This window comes from Phocoena phocoena, chromosome 20 (genome assembly GCF_963924675.1).
Source record: "Phocoena phocoena chromosome 20, mPhoPho1.1, whole genome shotgun sequence".
NCBI classification, from domain to species: Eukaryota; Metazoa; Chordata; class Mammalia; order Artiodactyla; family Phocoenidae; genus Phocoena; species Phocoena phocoena.
The window spans coordinates 31,940,625-31,960,783 of NC_089238.1; the positions used below are offsets into that span (position 1 = coordinate 31,940,625).

Sequence of the window (20,159 nt, forward strand, 5' to 3'; positions counted from 1 at the left end):
ACAGAAGTCATCCACTCATGACCACCTGCTTCTCTTAGAGTTTTCCCTCATCTCTGTTAATAGCTCCATTGTCATTCCAGTTTCCCTGGCCATAATCCTAGAGTATCCTTGACAAGGCAGGGAATGACTTTCTGCCATTTCCACGACAGATCCCTCAGCAAATCCTGTAGGCTGTGCCTTCAGAATATATCCCAAATCCAACTACTTCTTATCCCTCTCCCTGCTACCACCATGGTTGAAGCCTCCATCATTTTCCACCTGGATTGTTCTTGCCCTGCCCTTAAACTGTAGTCTCCCTATTCCTGCCTTAACCCCCTTCGGTCTATTCAGCACAGCCTCCAGAATGTTTTTGTTACAACATAAATCAGATCATGCACTTCTGTGCTGAAAAGACTCTAGTGGCTTCCTCTCACTTAAGGTAAAAGCTTAAATCCTCTATATGATTTGTCCCCTCCCCTCCTCCATTACTTCTCTGACCTCCGACCCTCTCCCATATGCTCCTGCTCTTTCAGCCATCCTGGCCTCCTTGCTGCTTCTGAAACATACCAGGTCTACTATTGTAGCCCCAGGGCCTTTGCACTAGAATGTTCTGCTGTCGCAATGCTTCTTGCTACTAGAATGTTCTGATGTTTGTTTTCCAGTACCACTGAGCAGTTAACTCGATTCTGACACTGTCTACCTGGAGATAGCATCAGATCCCACTGGTGAAGGGCTCAGTCCTGCAAAGACTGCCCTTTTCTCCCACTTTAGATGCCAGTCACAAGTCCAGGTTATGACCAAGTGGCTGTAAATTGGAGGCTCCCATGACCTCCTCCTTGGGTTTGATTAATTTGCTAGAGCTGCCACCACAGAACTCAGGAAAGCAGTTTACTTCTTACTAGGTTACCGGTTTATTAGAATAGTATATAACTCAGGAGCAGGCTATCTGTGCATGCCAATCTCCCTGCCTCTCACTTGTTCACGAGCCCTGAAACTCTTTGAACCTTGTCCTTTTCGGTTGGTAGGGAGGCTTCATTACACAGGGCTGGTTCATTAAATCATTGGCCTTTGATGATCAAACTCAGTCTCCAGCCCACTTCCCATCCCAGGAGGTGGGGCAGAGGAGAGAGGAGGGAACTGAAAAGTTCCAACCTTCTAATCACTTGGTTGGTTCCCAGTCCCATCCTTAGGTGCCTAACGGGCTTTTTAAAAGCCGCCTCATTAACAGAACAAAAGACCTTACTAGCTCTCTTAACTTATGAATCATCGAGGGTTTTAGGAATCTGTGCCAGGAATGCAGATGTAAACAAAATATATTTATCATAAATCACAATTTCTCTCCAAGATGCCCGCAAGGCTCACTCTCTCACTCCCTTCATGTCTTCACTTAAATGTCATCTTAGTGAGACCTTCCCTAGCTGCCGTATTTAAAATTATAACTCCCTGCCTCTCACATACACACTCCTTATTCTTCTCCCTGCTTTATTTTTCTTCACACTACTCATTAGCATTTAAAATTCTGCCTATCTTTTTAATCTGATTTATTGTCTGTTTTCCCCCCACTGGAGTGTAAACTCTCTGAAGGCAGGGATATTTTTTTAGTCCTCTCTTCACTGCTGAATCTCCAAAGCTTGGAACAGTGCCTGGCACATAATAAGGCCTTATGTGAATTGAACGAATGTTTCCTGTTTCTCTTGGCCATCCATCAGGCTGTACCTTCAGCAGAGCAGTTCTGCATGTCTGCTTTTCCATTCCAAGCTGAGTGAAAGTATAATGCGAGGCTTCTAACCCGAGGTGTCTGGACTTCCAGGGCGACTATGATGAGCTATCATAAACACCTTGAAAATTGTGTGTGTGCATTTTTCTTAGGAAATGCTCTGTGTGTTTCCTCAAACTCTTAGAGTGTGTGACTTAAAATGTTAAAATTTGCTGGTAGGGACTTCCCTGGTGGTCCAGTGGGTAAGATTCCGCACTCCCAATGCAGGGTGCCCGGGTTCGATCCCTGGTCAGGGAACTAGATCCTGCACGCATGCTGTAACCAAGAATTCCGAGTGCCGAAACTAAGACCCGGCACAGCCGAGATAGACAAGATAGATAGATAGATGATAGATAGATAGATAAACAAAAAAATTTTTTTTAATTTGCTGGTAAAATTTAAAAAGCACTGGACTTAGAACCAAAAGACTTAAATTTGATTCCTGAATCTGTTTACTGTGTCTGACCCATACAAATCATTTCCTTGTCTGTGACCTTATGCAAATCATTTCCTGCCCTTTTCTTTGTAAAATGGGAACGACCATGCCTCCTTCATTCTGTATTTTAGAAAATCATTGAAAGATTGAAATGAGATGTCTTGTGTGATAACTTTACTGAACAAAGCTTAGGGAATGCATGGTAGACTCACATGTGCAGAGCATTTCCAAGGCACTTCGTATGCATCACTGCTAACAGGCCCCATTTATTTGTCAACAAAATGAGTTTCAAACTGTGTTTTCTACTCAGGCACAGGCGTCTTGCTCTGTTGAAGCAAGTTAGTATCCGGGAAAACTGCTGCTCCCTGTGTTGCGATGAGGTAGCAGACACACAATTGAAGCCATGTGGACACAGGTAAGAGGGTTTGTTTGGTCATTTCCTCTTTTGTTCATTATATTAGACAAAGTTTCATCCTGTTCCTGAATTGCTTTTTACAGTGTTACCAGTTCCATAGCTGTTCATCAAGGTTTATAATATCCGAAGTGGGCTGAATGAGGAATTAGAGTTTGCCAAGTAGTACATGGCTGTCTTCCAGAAAGTACCTGAAATAGAAGAAGCTGCTTGATATGGAAGGCCTGTTTTTGTTTTACTTAATTTACTCAACACTATAGTTTAAACAGTTTTTATTCACAAAATGTAAAAGTTTAATGCTAATCATGAGCCTCTTGGGAGATCCCTTTTAGTTTTAGAGCTTTCTCATTTACTTATTATTCACCCTCCTAAGCATTGAGATGGCAGCACCTCCCTGCCATCTAACCAAATTTCAGTTGTATGAGACAAGAGCAGCCTGGATCCTATAGAACAGAGTGTCTAAGACATCAGCAAGAGCAGCAAGTAAGACAGTCCCTAAAAAGGCCATCCCAACTAAGGTTAGAAAAGGGAAGAAGAGTTGGGCAGTGTACTGGCCTTGGCCTAGCCCGGGCTTCTGTGATGATTGTATATGAGCAATACCTATGCTGATGTTCCATGCTAGCTCCCTGTAATTCATCACACCCCATACCCTGCCTTGCTCTTATTCTTGACATAGCTTTAGCTAGCAGGTCGCCTACGGGGCCAGAGCCTGGAGTGATGGACCCCAGTTTGTCTCCCCCAGGTCTGACTCAGCCTGAGCCCCTGACTCCGCCTCTGTACATTTGCCATCTTATGAAATGGGTTGTCATCTAATAGTCTGGTAAGGGACATACATGCAGTGAGTTTATCTCATTTCACCAGTCTCTCTTCTGAAAGAAAGGCACTGACCCCAGCTGTGGTTATTCCTCTGTATCAACTCTCTAGCCCAGAACGCCTGAGGATCTGGGCTTATTCATCTCTGAGCTTTCTAGCCCTTCTTGGTGGTTTTGTGCACAATAAGGGCTCGTGAAAGAGGGCTGAAATCTAAAAACTTAGAACCAGGTATCTTAAGTATGACCACAGTCTCCTTACTAGATATATCCAAAACAGAGTTGGAAGAGGAAATAAAAGAATTATAAGAAAATTTAGCTCCACTTTCAGCAACAACAACAATTTTAGAAGGGTAGAGGTTAAGAAGAGAAATCTGGCTAAATGGAATGACATGAGCCAACCCCTAGAAGAGACTGAAAATCTAAGCATTCCTGTTACCGTAGAAGAAATTGAGATGATTATCAAAGCTACCTTTGCCTCTGCCACTAAAAGCACTAAGCCCACATAGTTTCACAGGTGAATTCTTTCAAACTTTCAGGGAATAGATTCTATTTAAACTTCTCCAGACCACAGAGATAATAGGAAAACTACAATATTCTTTTTACAAAGCCTGCATCGTAATCATATGAAAAGCTGACAAAACACACAAAAAAAGAAAACTTATGTGGGACTTCCCTCGTGGCCCAGTGGTTAAGACTTTGCCTTCCAATGTAGTGGGTGCGGGTTCGATCCCTGGTCCGGAAGCTAAGATCCCACATGCCTCACGGCCAAAAAACCAAAACGTAAGACAGAAGCAATATTGTAACAGATCCAATAAAGACTTTAAAAATGGTCCACATCAAAAAAAATCTTTAAAAAAAAAAGGAAAGAAAACTTATGAATATAAACCTAAAAATCCCAAATAAATTATTACCAAATAGGACCCAGCAACACAACCAAGGGGGCTTATTTCAGGAATGCAAGGTTAGTACAATATAGGAAATCAATTCATATAATTTCCCAAATAGGCCGAGGGACAGTGGAGCAAAGAATTAACACTTTCTCCAAAAATGCTGAAAAGGTATTTGTTAAAATTCAGTATCCATCCCAAATGGATGGAATCCTGCAAAACAGAAATGGATGTAGGGAATAAAATAGTATAAAATAAGAATGGATGGATACTTCCTTAGCAATATAAAAGATGTATATATCTCAGCCGAACACTAGCATCTTTTTAATGGTGTCACACTGGAAGCATTGCAAGAGATGCTGGAGACAAGACAAGGATGCCTGCTATCACCACCGTGACTTGCATTGTATAAGCTAAAACAGACAAGAAAGAGAAAAGGGATTAAAACTGGAAAAAGGAGCAAAATCATCATTTGGAGATAATAGATTACATAGGTAGATATCAGGAGAATTGACTAAAAGCCTATTAGAATCATTGTGACAATTGAATAAGCTAGCTGGTTACAAAAAATAACTTAAAACAATAGCTTTCTATATATAAATAACAACTAATTAGAACAAATATTTGAAGGTCCCTTTTACAATAGACAAAAAAAAAAGCTTAAGAATACATTCCAAGAAATATATGGTGCCTATCTGAAGAAAACTTTAAACTCCCAAGGAATGTAAAGACGACTTGAATAATTGGATCTGGTCTTGGATAGGAAGACCTCTCAGTGTCATAAACGTGACAGTTTTCCCTAAACTCTAAGTTTAATTTGGTCCATATAAAAAGGACAACATGGGGCTTCCCTTGTGGCGCATTGGTTGAGAGTCCGCCTGCCAATGCAGGGAACACGGGTTCGTGCCTCGGTCTGGGAAGATCCCACATGCCGTGGAGCGGCTGGGCCTGCGAGCCATGGCCGCTGAGCCTGCACGTCCGGAGCCTATGCTCCGCAATGGGAGAGGCCACAACAGTGAGAGGCCTGCGTACCGAGAAAAAAAAAAAAAAAAAAAAAAAAAAGGACAACATGGGTTTTTGGGATTTTTTGGTTTTTTTTCTGGAAATAGAAATGCTAACTTAAAAGTTTATGATACTAAGGCAAGAAAATTCTGAAAAAGAAGAGTTATGGAGAGGACCAACCCTACCTACCACATCTTAAAATATATTAAAATAAATGTTAAATTTGCAACAACATGGATGGACCTGGAAGGTATTAGGCTTAGTGAATAAGTCAGACAAAGAAAGACAAATACTGTATGTTATCACTTATATGTGGAATCTAAAATAATACAAACGAGTGAATATAACAAAACAGAAACAGACTTACAGATACAGAGAACAAACTAGCAGTTACCAGTGGGAAGAGGGCGGGGGCTAGATAGGGGCAGGGGATTAAGAGGTCCGAACTACTATGTATAAAATAAATAAGCTACAAGGATATATTGTCCAGCACAGGGACGATAGCCAATATCTTTTTTTTTTTTTTTAATGTATTTATTTATTTATTTTTGGCTGCGTCCGGTCTTAATTGAGGCACGCAGGATCTTTCGTTGTGGTGCACAGGCTTCTCTCTAGTTGTGGCGTGCGGGCACCAGAGTGTGAGGGCTCAGTGGTTGCAGTGCACGGGGGCTTTCTAGTTGTGGGGAGCAGGCTCAGTAGTTGCGGCGCTAGGGCTTAGTTGCCCCGCGGCATGTGGGATCTTAGTTCCCCGACCAGGGATCAAACCTGCGTCCCTTGCACTGGAAGGCAGATTCTTAACCGCTGGACCACAGGGAAGTCCCTAGCTTTAATTGGAGTATAATTTATAAAAAATTTTAATCACTATGTTGTGTGCCTGAAACTAATACAATAATGTAAATCAACTATACTTAAAGAAAGGTTGATAGTTTTGCCCCAGTATATGAAAAGAATGACACAACAATGGAACAGAAGCCCAGAAATAGAACTGATTACAAAGAAAAATTTGATTAAAAATTTGACATATGATAAAGGCATCATGTCAAATCTGTGGTGAGAGAAGGACTATTCAGCAAATGATATTGGGATAGATGGCTAGCAGTCTGGGAAAAAATAGCCTTGTATCTCTACCTACATATACACATCTGTATGTATAGGCTGTGTACATACAGACTTTCTGGAAGAATGCACATGAACTTTTAACTTATTCCTCAGAAGAGGAAGATTGAGGATCAGAAATGGAAGAGAGACTTGCTGTTTATATATTTACTTTTTGTTTTAGCCATGTGCGATTATTACCCTTTCAGTTAACATGCTTGTTAACATTTTAGGTGGAGTCAGCAGATCGTCATTCTGACCTTTTGAAGCACTGACCTAACTGGCATTTATGTCTTTCTCCTCAGTGACCTGTGCATGGATTGTGCCTTGCAACTGGAGACCTGCCCATTGTGTCGTAAAGAAATAGTGTCTAGAGTCAGACAGATTTCTCATATTTCATGACACACGAGAAGAGGCATCATGGACTTACTTCTACTCAATTCCAGCCAATGTTGAAAAGAAAAACAAAGAAAAAAAATTTCTCAAATCAGTTGTACGCACATTGAAACTTACAGCCATGGCCAGATTTTATGCTAAAAAATGATAGTTTGTCAAAGACAAAATTCTCCTAGAATCTAACCCAACTTGCCAGCCCTGAGAAATTCCTTTTAAGACCAAGGAAAGCTGAATGCTAACAGCTAGGCCTGCAGTACTTCCATGAGAAACAATAGGAGACAATGCCCTCCTGAGTGCTGAAACCACACCGGATTTCTCCAGGTTGGGTTCATTTGATTGTTTAACACAGGATGTTTTGTCTCATATTCTAAAGTTTTTATTTTGGGCAAAAGTCATTATGGAGAAGTAAATGACAGCGTTTCTGGGTTAAGCATAACTTCCCATTGGTCAGAGAGCCACCGGTGTGTTAAGCATGGATATTGCAAGACTTGAAGCTATGAAACTAGAATCACACAGGTCAATACTACAAGCAACATGGAGGGCCTGAAAGAAGGTGAAAAGAATGTAGGAAAAAACCCAAATTTTTGATATTTCAGTGATTCCAAAGAACACTCTAGTTTTTTTTAACTGCAGAAAATTGGTGGTATTTTCACATTCATGGTGTTTTTATCCAATTTCAGTACCCACATTTTGTGAGGAAAAAATGTTTTAACAATGCAGGAGGAATTCTTAAATTAATCGCAATGTTAGACTGGAGAAAATTTGGTATTTAGGGTATTTTTAAGCTACCATCAAATGAGGTCTCTCTGTTTTTTGTTTAAAAAAATTTTTTTTAATCAGTATTGTTTTTGGAAGTAATATACTTTGCAACTCTTGAACCAGTAGTCTCAAAAACTCTTAGAGGTCAGTCTGAGAGCACGTATTCCTATTGTTTAAAATAAATACATGTTTTTGAATAGTAAATTCAATCATGGATTGTTGACTATGTCTTCATCCAAAGTGTTATTCCCTCTCAGGGTCTCTGGTGAAGACCTTCAAGAGTTTGGTTTTTTCTCCCAGAAAATTGGAAGGTAGAATTGTAAATTCATAGAACTTATTTTATAATGGTGTACCTCAGCAGCTGCCTTTCAATTTATGCCAAGTCCTTACTGAGTTTATACTTGAATAGTAAATATGTCTTCTGAGTTTTACAGTGTCTTAAATTCAATGCACATTTTTTTCTTCCTTTCCCACCCTTTCTTGTTTGTAGTTCATTAAATTGTCCTGTTACAGAGCTGATTTCCTTCCTGGCCGTACTTGTTGGGGTGCTGGATTTTTTCCATGTCTTTAGTCTTCCGTAAATTCAAAAAAATATATAAATATATATATATATATATATATATATGTTCTCTTCTTTAGCTTGTGGTGAATACAGTAATTTGCATTGAAGAAATAAAACATTTGTTGCCTTTTTTGATTAAGATTTCACAACTTTCATTGGTGCCTGCTGCTAAGGTTCCAAGATATTATACTCTCAGGTTTATACTTTCCGGGGTAGGACAGAATCAAGTATTAGAATTAAGAAACAAGGTTAATCACTTATTCATCCAGCAAACCTTTATTGGACACCTAATATGTTCTGGGCACTGCACCTATACGGTATATAAAACAGATCTGTTCGTGGAGCTGACATCTGGTAGTGGGGAGAAAACTATATTTTTCCTTATTGTAATAAATTTTTGGTGCCCTGAAAGAAAATAGGGTGCCTTTGAGAAAGAACAAGGGGAACCTAATTTAGATGAGGGGAAAGGGAGAAAACTCACTGAAAGAGTAATATTAGTAAAAACTTAGAGGAGGGACTTCCCTGGTGTCACAGTGGTTAAGAATCCACCTGCCAGTGCAGGGGACACGGGGTCGAGCCCTGGTCCGGGAAGATTCCACATACCACGGAGCAACTAAGCCCGTGCGCCACAACAAGAGAGGCCACCGCAATGAGAAGCCCGCGCACCGCAACAAAGAGTGGCCCCCGCTCGCTGCAACTAGAGAAAGCCTGTGCGCAGCAAGGAAGACCCAACGCAGCCAAAAATAAATTAATTAAAAATAAATAAAAAGAAATCACAAATCCATTACAAAAAAAAAAACTTAAAGGAGGAAGTAGGACCTAGGGATATAGCCAGGCAGAGAGACTGAGGACAGGCTTCTAGGACTGGGTAGCTAGGTGAACACATTATAGGCAAAGGCCTTAACTAAGGAGGAAAGGAGCTCAGTAGGCCCCAGGATCAGATGGAAGTCCCTTGAACTAGTTAGGTAGGAACTGAGTGGGTAGAAAAGCATGCTCCAAGGTTGGAGAGGTCAGGGAACTGCTCGTGAAGGCCATGTTCAGGATTTTGTATTTTATCCTAAGTGCAATAGAAAACAAAGTAGTTTAAGCATGTAAGTATGCTTTGATAAATAAGTTTAAAAGATGGCTCTGGCTTCTATCTGGAGAATGGAATTGGAGTGGGGTAGGAAGGGGGGCAGTATAGAGAACAAGCAAAAAATGGAAATAATATGACCAGTGGGGAGACTTTTAATTAGTCCAGCAGAGAGGTAAAAGTGATCTGTAAATTCAGTGGAGAGAGAAAAAAGTAGATGGAAAAATAGGTAATTTGTAGTAATTTCTGCAATGAGTCATTGGGGAAATGACCCCGGGGTTCCAGCCAAAAAGATTTTAATAATTGCTGTGTTTTTTGAATGATATTGATAGAGCAGGATAAAGTCATGGTGTCATTTGCAGAATGCCTGGGAATGATGATTCAATCACAGAAACCAAAACAATTTCATTAGCAGAAAATGCCTTTTGCATGAATTTCAACCATCTTGATTATGTAACCAAGAAAACTAAGATCAGCAGTTTCCAAGATTGTCCATTTTCTTGCTATTTAGTCACATAAAACAATTCTTAATGCCAATCCAAAACGAATGAAGAAAGTATTATTAATGGAAAGTATTTCATATATACAAGTGAATTTTCTATTTTTCTACAAAAAGTCTGCCATTCTGTTTTCAGCAGAAAAACATCATGTTCTGATTTCCAGGAATATTATTTGACAACTCGGGGATTGGGACCATACATAACTTGATGGTTAGGCTCTTAGGAGTGGGGCGGACCCAGGTTCCAACCCCGCTATGCCGCATTACCTGTATGCAAGTACTTCTAGGCCTTAGTTTCCTAATATGTAAAATGGTGATAATACTTTTTAGAGTTTTGGGGGATTTTCTCATAGGGTTTCAAGTATTTTAAAAGGAAACAATGTGTTTTTAAATGTGTATCACAGTATCTGGCACATGCCTGAATAGGTGGATACCTATTATTCTTTATTCCCACTTGTTCGTAGAGCCAGAGATGGTGAAGTGGACTAAAGAGGGCCACAAATTCTTTGACATTCCTCCCATCTATAAATGAAATTTCTGCCCCCTCCCCTTAAATCTGGGTGAGCTCTATGTTTGCTTGAACAACTGAATGCAGTGGAAGGGATACTGAGCCAGTTTCTGGTCCCAGGCCATTGAGTGACTGGCAGCTTCCACGTCCCGTCTCTTGAAATATTTGCTCTTGGACCTAGCTGCCATGGTGTGAGAAAACCCAAGCATCCATGGGAAGACCTATGTGGAGAGGAACGGTGACCACCTCCCACCTCCCAGGTCCTCTGTTCAACGTCCACAACTGAGCTACCCCAGCCAATACTGATTTGCCAGCCACATGAGTAAGCTTCTTGGAAGAGGCTTCTCTAGCCCCATTCCAGCTACCCTAACTGATGCCAAGTGGAACAGAGACTAGCTGTCCCTACCAAGTCCTGTCCAAATTGCAGACTAGAGAGCAAAATAATTGAGTTTTTTTAGCCAATAAGTTTTCTGGTGGCTTGTAACAGCATTAGATAACCAGAACAGATGAAATCAAGTTTCCTCCTCTGCTCTGATCCCATATATGTATTAGCAGTAGAACGTGTGGGCAAGTTCATTTAGTCCAGCAGAAGTAAGTGTGGTTTATAGAGAAAGTAGGTCATGAGGAAATTGCTGAGTTTGCCTTGAGCTGTGTGACCAGTGTTTGACTTACAGAACTCAGTCCAGTTATTCAGCAAATCTTTCTGGATGCCTGCCTTCTACTTGGTGGTAAGCAGAGGTAGTACCTCTGAGAATTGATCTCACCCTGGATACAACTGTGTCATGGTAACCATTTTTAGTTCCACATCCCACTGATATCTATTTTATGTCCATTCAAAAATGTCAATTTATTCAGACTGTCCATCTGACCCACAGATCAAACTTAAGCCATACCTAAAATTCCTCTAGACATGTACCAGACATTTGGCCAAAAAATAAACTGCAACCGAAGAGACAATGTCTAGTGATCCAATCAGGAGAAAACAGATCTAGGGTATCATTTTGCAAAATTCGTCAGTTTTGGAGGGGTACTTTTCCTGGAGCAAAGTCACCTGATGTAGTTGCTCAAAGTGGTTCTGTCGACTTTTATCTTGCCTAATTACCCAAGAAACCAGTTAGTGCCGAATAATCTTTTTGATGTGAATATTATATTTATGATGTAAATTACAAGACCTCCACTTCTTGCGGTGGGGCGATCCTTCCACGAGAGGGAGTAACTGTCTCGCAAATCAGAGGTCTTCATTATCTGGCTCAAAAGCTAAGGGATTGGCTCTCAAGAGATTTTCGATTCACAGTGCTCTTAAAACCCGCTTTAAACGACCTGAAGCTTCATCTTAAATCTTGTAATTCATTCCAAGTTGCAAGTGAGGAAATCAAGGCTCTCTCTGGGCTTGGATTCCTTCCCCTTCAAAATGGGGACGACGTCAGATTTAATCATCCCACAGAGTGAGTATACCTGAGAGAGCCTCTGACCTGCTCAAAGAAGTCCGACTTCCGTTCGCGACCCTCCATCCCTTTCCCTCACTTCCTCTCCCTATCTTTGCCCCGCCCCTGACGTTTGGCAACGCACGCCTGTGATTGGCTGCTGAGAGCCGCGAGGCGGCGGAAGGGTCGCGGAGGCCTTGGTGACGGCGGGGTGGGCGCGGTAACGGACGCCGGGACCCCCGAGGCGGCAGCGGCGAGTTTAGTGCGGCCCGGCTGGCGCGTGGCAGCAGCCGGGGAGCCTGAGGCCGAGGTGTTGTGCGCAGGCGCTACTCGGTTGGGCCGTGAACCGGCCGAGGCCTCGGCTGCGAGGCCTTCCCGATGCCGGTTGGGGCTCTGCGGAGCAGAGCGGAGGCTGCTCCCGGGCCTCGGGCGGGGTAGAAGCCCGACGGGCCCGCTGCGCCGCGCGCGGTGGATGCGGCGGCGGCGATGGACGCCCTAGAGGAAGAGAGCTTCGCGCTGTCCTTGTGAGTGACGCCGCACGAGCCCGGGAGGCTGAAGGTCGGGGCTGCCGGCGCTTGGCCTCGGCCTCTGCCTCCGCCCTGCGAAACCAGTATCCCCGGTGTGGGTGGGAGACCAACAAGACTCCGCCCCAGTTCCCGCGGTCGATTCTGCCGCCGCGGCGACCGCGGGGTTCAGCCCTGGAGGACAGGAGTGCAGTGCGGTGTCATGCGATGATACACGCCTCTGTCACAATGCCCCCCGCCTCCAATCCTTGGTCGTCAGCAAAACCTGGCGAGTTTGAGCTGCAGAGGCCCGACCACGGGTCAGAAGACCACCACCACTACCCCCAGGGGCTCTAATTGCCCCTCTTCCCGGCCAGTGTCTTAACCGCACCAAGTTTACGCCCGCCCACAAGCAGATTGGTGTGGGGTGATAGCGAAAATGCGGTGAGTAGGACCCCAGCGAAATAAGTGCGAGGAGCCTTAAGATGTCCGCTGTGAGCCTTTGCCCCTTTTATTTGTCCCTGTTGTAAGTCCTTGGGTCGTATCATGTTTTATGAAAGTGGAGCCATTGCATTCAACTTTGATGTCACAGATGTGTCAAATGTGTTTTCTTCTGTGTGGCATTGCTGAATTAGACAGTAATTATTATTAATTTTTGAAGGTAGTTGATGGGAAGTTCATTTGAAAATGTCCATAATACATTTTGAAAAAAAGAGGAATTATCTGAAACAGCTCCTAATCCAGGTGTATTTTTCAGCTCTTCCGCCTCTGATGCAGAATTTGATGCTGTGGTTGGATATTTAGAAGACATTATCATGGGTAAGCTTCCTTGCCTGTGCTTTTTAGGTTTAGGTGCCCTTGCTTTTAAGGACGTTGAAATCCATTTGGAGAGTTAATTTTCAAAAAGAGAGAAAACATGAAGCTGCATGTAATGTTTAATGTAACGTACTGTAATACAAAGTAAGCCTTACTGTGCTTTGCTTTACAGGCTACAGCCCCTACTCCTTTAAGTAACTAGTAACCATAGATTCAGTCCCCTGAAGGGACTTATTCAGGTAATGGGGCACCTTGAAGTTATGGGGCTCTTGGCAAAACTTCAGAAAATATTAACCTAGTTTATTTCAGAGAGTAAAATCAATTTTTAGTCTTGTGTTTTAATATTTTGTGACATAAATCACAGTGTAATACCATAGCCATTGGGACTTCCCTGGTGGTGCAGTGGTTAAGAGTTTGTCTACCAGTGCATGGAACACGGGTTCGAGCCCTGGTCCAGGAAGATCCCACATGCCGCAGAGCAACTAAGCCCGTGTGTCACAACTGCTGAGCCCGCGAGCCACAACTACTGAAGCCTGCGCCCTAGAGCCTGTGCTCTGCAACAAGAGAAGCCACCGCGATGAGAAGCCTGCACACCTCAAGGAAGAGTAGCCCCCAGCTCGCCACAACCAGAGAAAGCCTGCACACAGCAGCGAAGACCCAGCGCAGCCAAAAATTAATTAATTAATTAATTTAAAAATACCATAGCCATAGCACACATGTTCATGAGGAACAAGATGTCATACTTCAGCTGGGTTCTGAGTTCGAATTTGTGGATTCATTTTGGCATCCATAAGTCTTGCTAAGTAATAAGCAGTAATAGGCACCAACCATTTAAGACAAATATGTGGGAGAGAAAAATTTGAGAAAATCTTGTCTGTTGACTTTAAGTTTTCTGAGAATTAGGAAAAGAACACTGTTGTTTGGTGTTACTAGCTGTATTTCTTAGCCTTGTTTAGTGAAAAATCATTGACCAAGTTTTTATACCTTCGGGTCCTGTAAAGGTTCATACCCTTAACTCCTAAATGCAGATGTTTCACTGTTAAGATCCCATGTGGATCTGAGGATTTCTGGGGAATGCTGAGGAATACTTTCTTTGGCCTCTATGAGTAACCTGTGTGCTGTGGGAAAGCCCAGGGTATTTATTCCAAAGTCTAGGTCATTTATGAACCTTTCCTTTTATTTTTAGAAGTTATATTCTATTTGGTTGTTAAAATACCCTAAGTACCATAAACCTTAATGTTTGCTATGAACCAATCTCTATACATGAATTCTCATCTAAATTCCACATAGCAAGTCTTATAGGATAGGTACTCTGATCATCCTCATTTTTCCGATGAAGAAACTGGGGCTTAGAGAAATTAAGTAACAGGCCGAAGGTCACACAGTTGTAAGTGGCCGAGGTGGGATTTGAACGCAGGTAGTCTAGCCTCTATCAGAGCCCATGCATTTAATCACTACACTGTTTACACCACTGCTGCTGAAATTATATTAAGAGAACCCTTTGTGGAGTTCCCAAGCCACCCTGGTTAAAGTGGACTAGAGGATAGTGGTGGTTGCTCTTCATGCTGCGAAACTGTACGGTTAACACCTTCAGCTTCCCCTCCTAGAGACTGGCCATCCATCCGTAAAGCAGTTCTGCTGACATCTCTTCCTGCCTGTTTAGAAATCAGAATGGTTTTTAGTCTCCACTAAAAAGAGTACATTTTTCCTATTGCGGTTCAGATGATGAGTTCCAGTTATTACAGAGGAATTTCATGGACAAGTACTACCAGGAGTTTGAAGACACAGAAGAGAATAAGCTCACCTACACACCTATTTTTAATGAATATGTAAGTGGATTCCTGTTTCTCTTACTGGAGATTAGGATTTCTTTAAATTATGAATTTAGAAACAAATGATGTTGAAATCTGCTCAACTTTTAAAATCTGCCATCAGCACCCTGCTGGGAAGCCTAATTAGAATCTGATTTAGTCTTCATCTCCTGTTGTTTTCCTCTGCACAGTTCTTGGGGCTGTTTTCCAAATATTTAATGACTTCGTCTTCTGTTTTAAAACATGTTTGGCTTTATCATAATCCTGCTTTCAGTTACATATGTGGATTCACCATACCTTGCACTTACATACTTTTGACCCTTTGGGCTTTCACACACTATTTTTTCCTACTGCATAATCCAGTCAGGTATGCACGACTGTTTGATAAAAGTGAAAACTAAGACCAAGATCATTAAGTAGTTGGTGGCGAAACCAAGACTAGAACCCAGGAACCTCGACTCTTGACCCCTTGGGTCTTTGCCCTATGCCAAGGCCTCGTGCAGCCTCCTGTTATGATCTCATCGGTCCGAGAAGAGGTTTGAGCCTCCAGGACTTTCTTCCCTTAACATAGAAGTGTGGCAGAGTCGAAGAAGGTTTCTTAAGCCAAGCCTCAGCTTTTAAGGAACCTGCGATTACCTTCAACTGTGTGCTTTTTTATATGTTCTTTCCGCACAGATTCCGTCTACCCAGGCAGAAAAGCCCCCACTTACCTCACTCCTCACTTCCCGCCGTGGGGAGTGGGAGCCCTTCTGCTCCCTATCCCTACCCACTTTGGAGCATTCCTCTTGTTACATCGTAATTACCTGCAAATGCCTCTCCCACGGGTGGGCCAGGGCACAGGGGGTGTGCTCACTGAGGACAGGAGCTGGGTTTGGGTTTGGGTTCTCTGGGTTCTCCCAGCACTCGGCGGGGAGCCAGGCACACAGAATAGGCTCTTAGGAAATGTTTTCAAAGGGCTGGAGGACAGGCTTTCTGAAGAGAAACTTTGTTTTCTTAAAGCACAGTCTGACCAAGATCCTTTCCACTGTTAGATTTCTTTGGTAGAAAAGTATATAGAAGAACAGCTGTTGGAGCGGATTCCTGGATTTAACATGGCGGCTTTCACTACAACTTTACAGTGAGTTGAGCTTGACTCTGCTTTTTTACGTCTTTTTACCCTCCTCAACTCTGAAAGAAGACCCTCCCCCTTGTTTTCCTCAGTGCTTGAATATCAAGCTTTAGAGCACTTGGTTAGGTCCTGGGTGGGAGGCCCTCCAGACCTTTGAGGGAAATCTCGAAGAGACAGTCTGTATCATCATTCATTCATGAAGCAGCCACCCTTTTCTTTTGCAGGCACCATAAAGATGAAGTGGCCGGTGACATTTTCGACATGCTGCTCACGTTTACGGATTTTCTGGCTTTTAAAGAAATGTTTCTGGACTATAGAGCAGTAAGTTCCTCTGTCTGTTTAGTCACAGTGAACTGCTTAGAAAGTTCCAAGTAGACCTGTCGAGCACAAACCACCCCCTGTGCTCTTCTCTGTAAGACTGGCCAGTATCAGCCCAGCAGTGAGTGACGTGTCAGCAGAGCGAGCTGCTGTCCTCTGCTGGCCGGGGCCTGGGACCCTTAACAAGGAATTACATTCTCATGGTTTTGGTGAAACAGGTCCCAGGCACCTTATAGGGTTCCTAAATAATCGAAAGGACAAAGCCAAAAAACAGGTCAAATTGCCTTGCTTTTCTTGGAGTACAGGTTCTTAATAGGAAAAAGAAATGTTTTTCAGTGAAGAGAGGTCATTTTTTTGTTTTTTTGGCTGCGCCTCATGGCATGTGGGATCTTAGTTCCCCAACCAAGGGACCAGGGATCGAACCCGTGACCCCTGCAGTGGAAGCGTGGAGTCTTAACCACTGGACTGCCAGAGAAGTCCCCAAGAGGTGCATTTTTAAAGAGTGACCAGCTCTGAATAAAAATGCAAAATCACATACTCCCTCTTCCTGTGTGCTCCCTGGTGGCCCACCCTGAACACTTCCTTCCCTGTTACGAGCTAGAAAGAACTTTTTTTTGTCTCTTGCCTCTTAAAGTTGCTCTCTTCTCATGTAGGAAAAAGAAGGCCGGGGACTGGACTTAAGCAGCGGTTTAGTGGTGACTTCATTGTGCAAATCATCTTCTATGACAGCTTCCCAGAACAATCTGCGGCCCTAGGTCCCACCTCCAGGTAATGGGATCTTTCTAGACATCACCAGCCCAGTAGACTGGGAGAGGCTTTGGCTGATGATGTCAGAAGAATACATCTTGGAATGACTGACTCTGTTCTGCAACTCTTTGTTAAGTATTGATGGGTCAGAAGATGACCCGACCTTCCTGGGACACGTGCTTGTCTTCAGTAACCCTAGTACTCCTCCCTGAGTAGACACCTCTTTCAGGAGCTTCTGAGCCTGGCTCCTGCACCAAGCCCAAGTCCAGCATTCCACCTGGGGGGCACTTCCCTAGCATATGTGTTGGTGTGTCCTTGTTGGAAGAACCCACCATCACCAACTCTCTTGGCCCAACAGGCCTTGCATGTCCCAGCAGGCTTTTTTTTTTTTTTTTTGTGGTATGCGGGCCTCTCACTGCTGTGGCCTCTCCTGTTGCGGAGCCCAGGCTCCGGACGCACAGGCTCAGCGGCCATGGCTCACGGGCCCAGCCGCTCTGCAGCATGTGGGATCTTCCCAGACCAGGGCATGAACCCATGTCCCCTGCATCAGCAGGCGGACTCTCAACCACCGCGCCACCAGGGAAGCCCTCCCAACCAGGGTTTTTGTGCACTCATAGCTTTTTATATGGGTCAGAGTTTCAGTCCTGCAGCTGCAGTAGGCTTTTTGACTGGGAATATTTATCTAGGGTTTAACTCAAGCTAGGTACCCATCTCAAGATTTCTGAAACTCCTACTATCATAGCTAGTCTTGGCTGTAGGAATCGACTTAGAGAGTTGTCCTTTACCTAAAAAGGTACTTGTGAAAATCAGTTCCTAGTCTTACATGTACAGTCCTTGTATCACTTTACTGTCTTCTACTGGTCCTGATGCAGTCCCATTGTTTCTATAACTCTCATTTATGTGTTTTTGAAAACATTTTTATAGATGAATACTCAGGCTAACCTAGTGGATATAATCTTGGAACTTCCATGATTACCCACTTCAAGATCAAAGTATTATATTGCTGTGTGCTTTTTAGCTGTTAGTGCTATGAAAGCAAAAATGCTTTCTGTGTTGGTGTTCCTATTTTACTGGGCACCAATGAATGTATGCTGGAAGTAGTCTAAAAGGTTTCCTTTTCTTAGAGCATGTTAGTGTTTGTGCAGGTTTGCTTAAAACCCTTTCAATGTAGAACAGCTCCTTAGGTTTTCTGTTGGGGTAGGGGCTCTGCACTTCCTTCTTGCTGTCAAAATAATCCTACCAAGATAGTGCTCCACTGGTCTAGCTCAGTAGGAGATAGCAAACAGCTTTACTGGTCATCTGTCTGCTTGGATTTAGTACACTGGTTTAGTACAATGTTTGATAGAACATTACTGACCAGAAAACATGGGTGTCACCTCTCTAGAAAGAAAAACTATAGTAGTTCAATTCCCAGTGTATACCTTAGTTGTTTTTTTGTTGCTTTTTTTATTTTTAAAGTAAAAATAAGACTCTACTGACTTTTCACTTGGCTGTTCTGGTTTTAAAGGATGAGCTAGCTGTAGGCTGTGCGTTTTTCTGTACCAACGTGGCGCTTATTAAATACTTTTGTACCATGAGTAAAATTTCAGGTGTTTTGAAAAAAACAAAAACCATCATTCTAAATGAGTCATCCCTTTACTTTTGCTGCTGCCATCAGGTTATCAGTACTTTGGTCTTTCGAGACGAAGGCTTTTTAAAACACTTCCTCTCCTGGCCTTGCCTACCCTTCTTGCTCTTTTTATAAACGGGACTGCCCATCGCAGGCCAGGCATGTTGGAAGCACTTGATGAAGAATCCCTCTATTCAGTCTGGCTGAGAAAAGGCAGGTGGACAAATCCAAAGATGAAATTATGAAAAGTGAACAAAAAAGGCAAATGGTTCTTTTTCATCCTTTTCCACTCAGGAAAAAAGCAGGCACGTCTGTTGTAGCTTCACATTAGAAAACAGGCTTTCTGATTTTTTTAAAACAAACTAGAACTCTCTCCATCTGCTCAGGAACTTAGCTCATCATGTCCCACCTTCAGAGGGGCTCAGGGATGGTTGGGATGAGAAGGCCCCACGTGCAGACCTAGCCTCAGGGGACATTTGCCTCCTCCTATTGCTTAGGCCTCCTCAGCCATGGGAAGCACTGTTCACCCAAACTGCAGGGCCAGGGGCTAAGGGCTGGGGGATGCATGCATTGGCCTGAGCCAACAGGTAGTTGTTTGACAAAGAGTGTTAACATCTCCAGCAAAATAGGCTGTGTTTTAGGGTGTCAGAAACCTGGTAAGACTTGCCAAGGATTTTGTTTTCTCTTAAGCCTCAAAAGAAAATCGGTTGGTCTTCCTTAAAACTATCCTTTTATGGCTTAATTCTAGAATGACTTTAATTTGTTATTCAAACTCTGAGACACTGGAGAGTAAAAAGGGATGCTATTAATTGTCACACCAGGACAACAGGCACAAACTAGGCCTGGGACCCAAATGGGACATGGGTATCAGACTTAGTCCTCCCCCCAACCCTTCGCAATGGAGCAGCTCATCTGCAACTGTTTGAATCTAGTTACATTTTAATTGTTCCCAGTTTTTTAAGACAGGACCAAGGAGTGCCCAGAAATGCCTGTGGCTTATTATTCAGAGCATGTTGCGCTGTGGTGGGAAAATAAGTTCAGAAGGACTCCCCCTCTTTGCTGCTCTCCCCTCTCTCTCTACTGTCTGTAGCAGCTCCGTGCATCAGGCACTTGGATTATCTGATCTCTGAACTTCATAAACTGTCAAGGTAGGCGACATTATGGCAATCTTAAGTTCATCAAGATGACTAAATGATTTACTGTTAAACTGAGACCCTTTTCCGAATAAAAAGGGGTGCTATTAAATTTACGCCATGACAAGCAGCATAAACGGGACTGTCCCAGCAAAGCAGGCAGGAAGTTGGTCATCCTACCTCAGGTCAAAGTGGCTGGTGGTGCTGAGTGACTCCAGGACTGGAACTGCCTTTAAATAGGCATTTGGAACCTTTGGTATCCGTGGGGCACTGGTTCCAGGACCGCTGGGGATACCAAAACCCACAGATGCTTAAGGGACTTGAGCATCTGTGCTCAAGTCCCTTATGTAAAATGGCGAGTATTTTGAATACAGCTGACTCTGCATATCAACTGATTGGTTGAATCCTCAGATGTGAAACCCACGGATATGGAGGCCTGACTGTACTGACTTATGCTGCAGCGTCCTGGAGTTTATAAGCATCTATAACCGTGATTCCCCAACATCTTTTCCAAA

General features: G+C 43.1%; 2 protein-coding genes across 3 annotated transcripts in view; both read left to right on the top strand.

Moving 5' to 3' along the window:
* The window catches only part of RSPRY1 (ring finger and SPRY domain containing 1), a 46,958-nt gene extending 38,727 nt beyond the window's left edge, over nucleotides 1-8,231 (top strand). The window contains exons 14-15 of the mRNA XM_065898804.1: nucleotides 2,482-2,586; nucleotides 6,685-8,231. Of these exons, the coding sequence (XP_065754876.1) occupies nucleotides 2,482-2,586; nucleotides 6,685-6,781 (202 nt within the window). The 3' untranslated portion in view covers nucleotides 6,782-8,231. The remainder of the gene's footprint in view (nucleotides 1-2,481; nucleotides 2,587-6,684) is intronic.
* A 3,854-nt stretch (nucleotides 8,232-12,085) lies between these two features.
* ARL2BP (ADP ribosylation factor like GTPase 2 binding protein) lies at nucleotides 12,086-17,013 on the top strand. Of its 2 annotated transcripts, none has more exons than XM_065899004.1 (6): nucleotides 12,086-12,123; nucleotides 12,860-12,921; nucleotides 14,641-14,747; nucleotides 15,761-15,846; nucleotides 16,062-16,158; nucleotides 16,809-17,013. In XM_065899004.1, exons 1-6 carry the CDS (start codon nucleotides 12,086-12,088, stop codon nucleotides 16,908-16,910), a joined length of 492 nt encoding a protein of 163 aa, XP_065755076.1. In that variant the 3' UTR covers nucleotides 16,911-17,013. The 2 variants fall into 2 exon arrangements, with proteins under 2 accessions (XP_065755076.1, XP_065755077.1); XM_065899005.1 differs by lacking the exon at nucleotides 12,086-12,123 and adding an exon at nucleotides 12,431-12,546.
* Nucleotides 17,014-20,159: the final 3,146 nt, after the last annotated feature.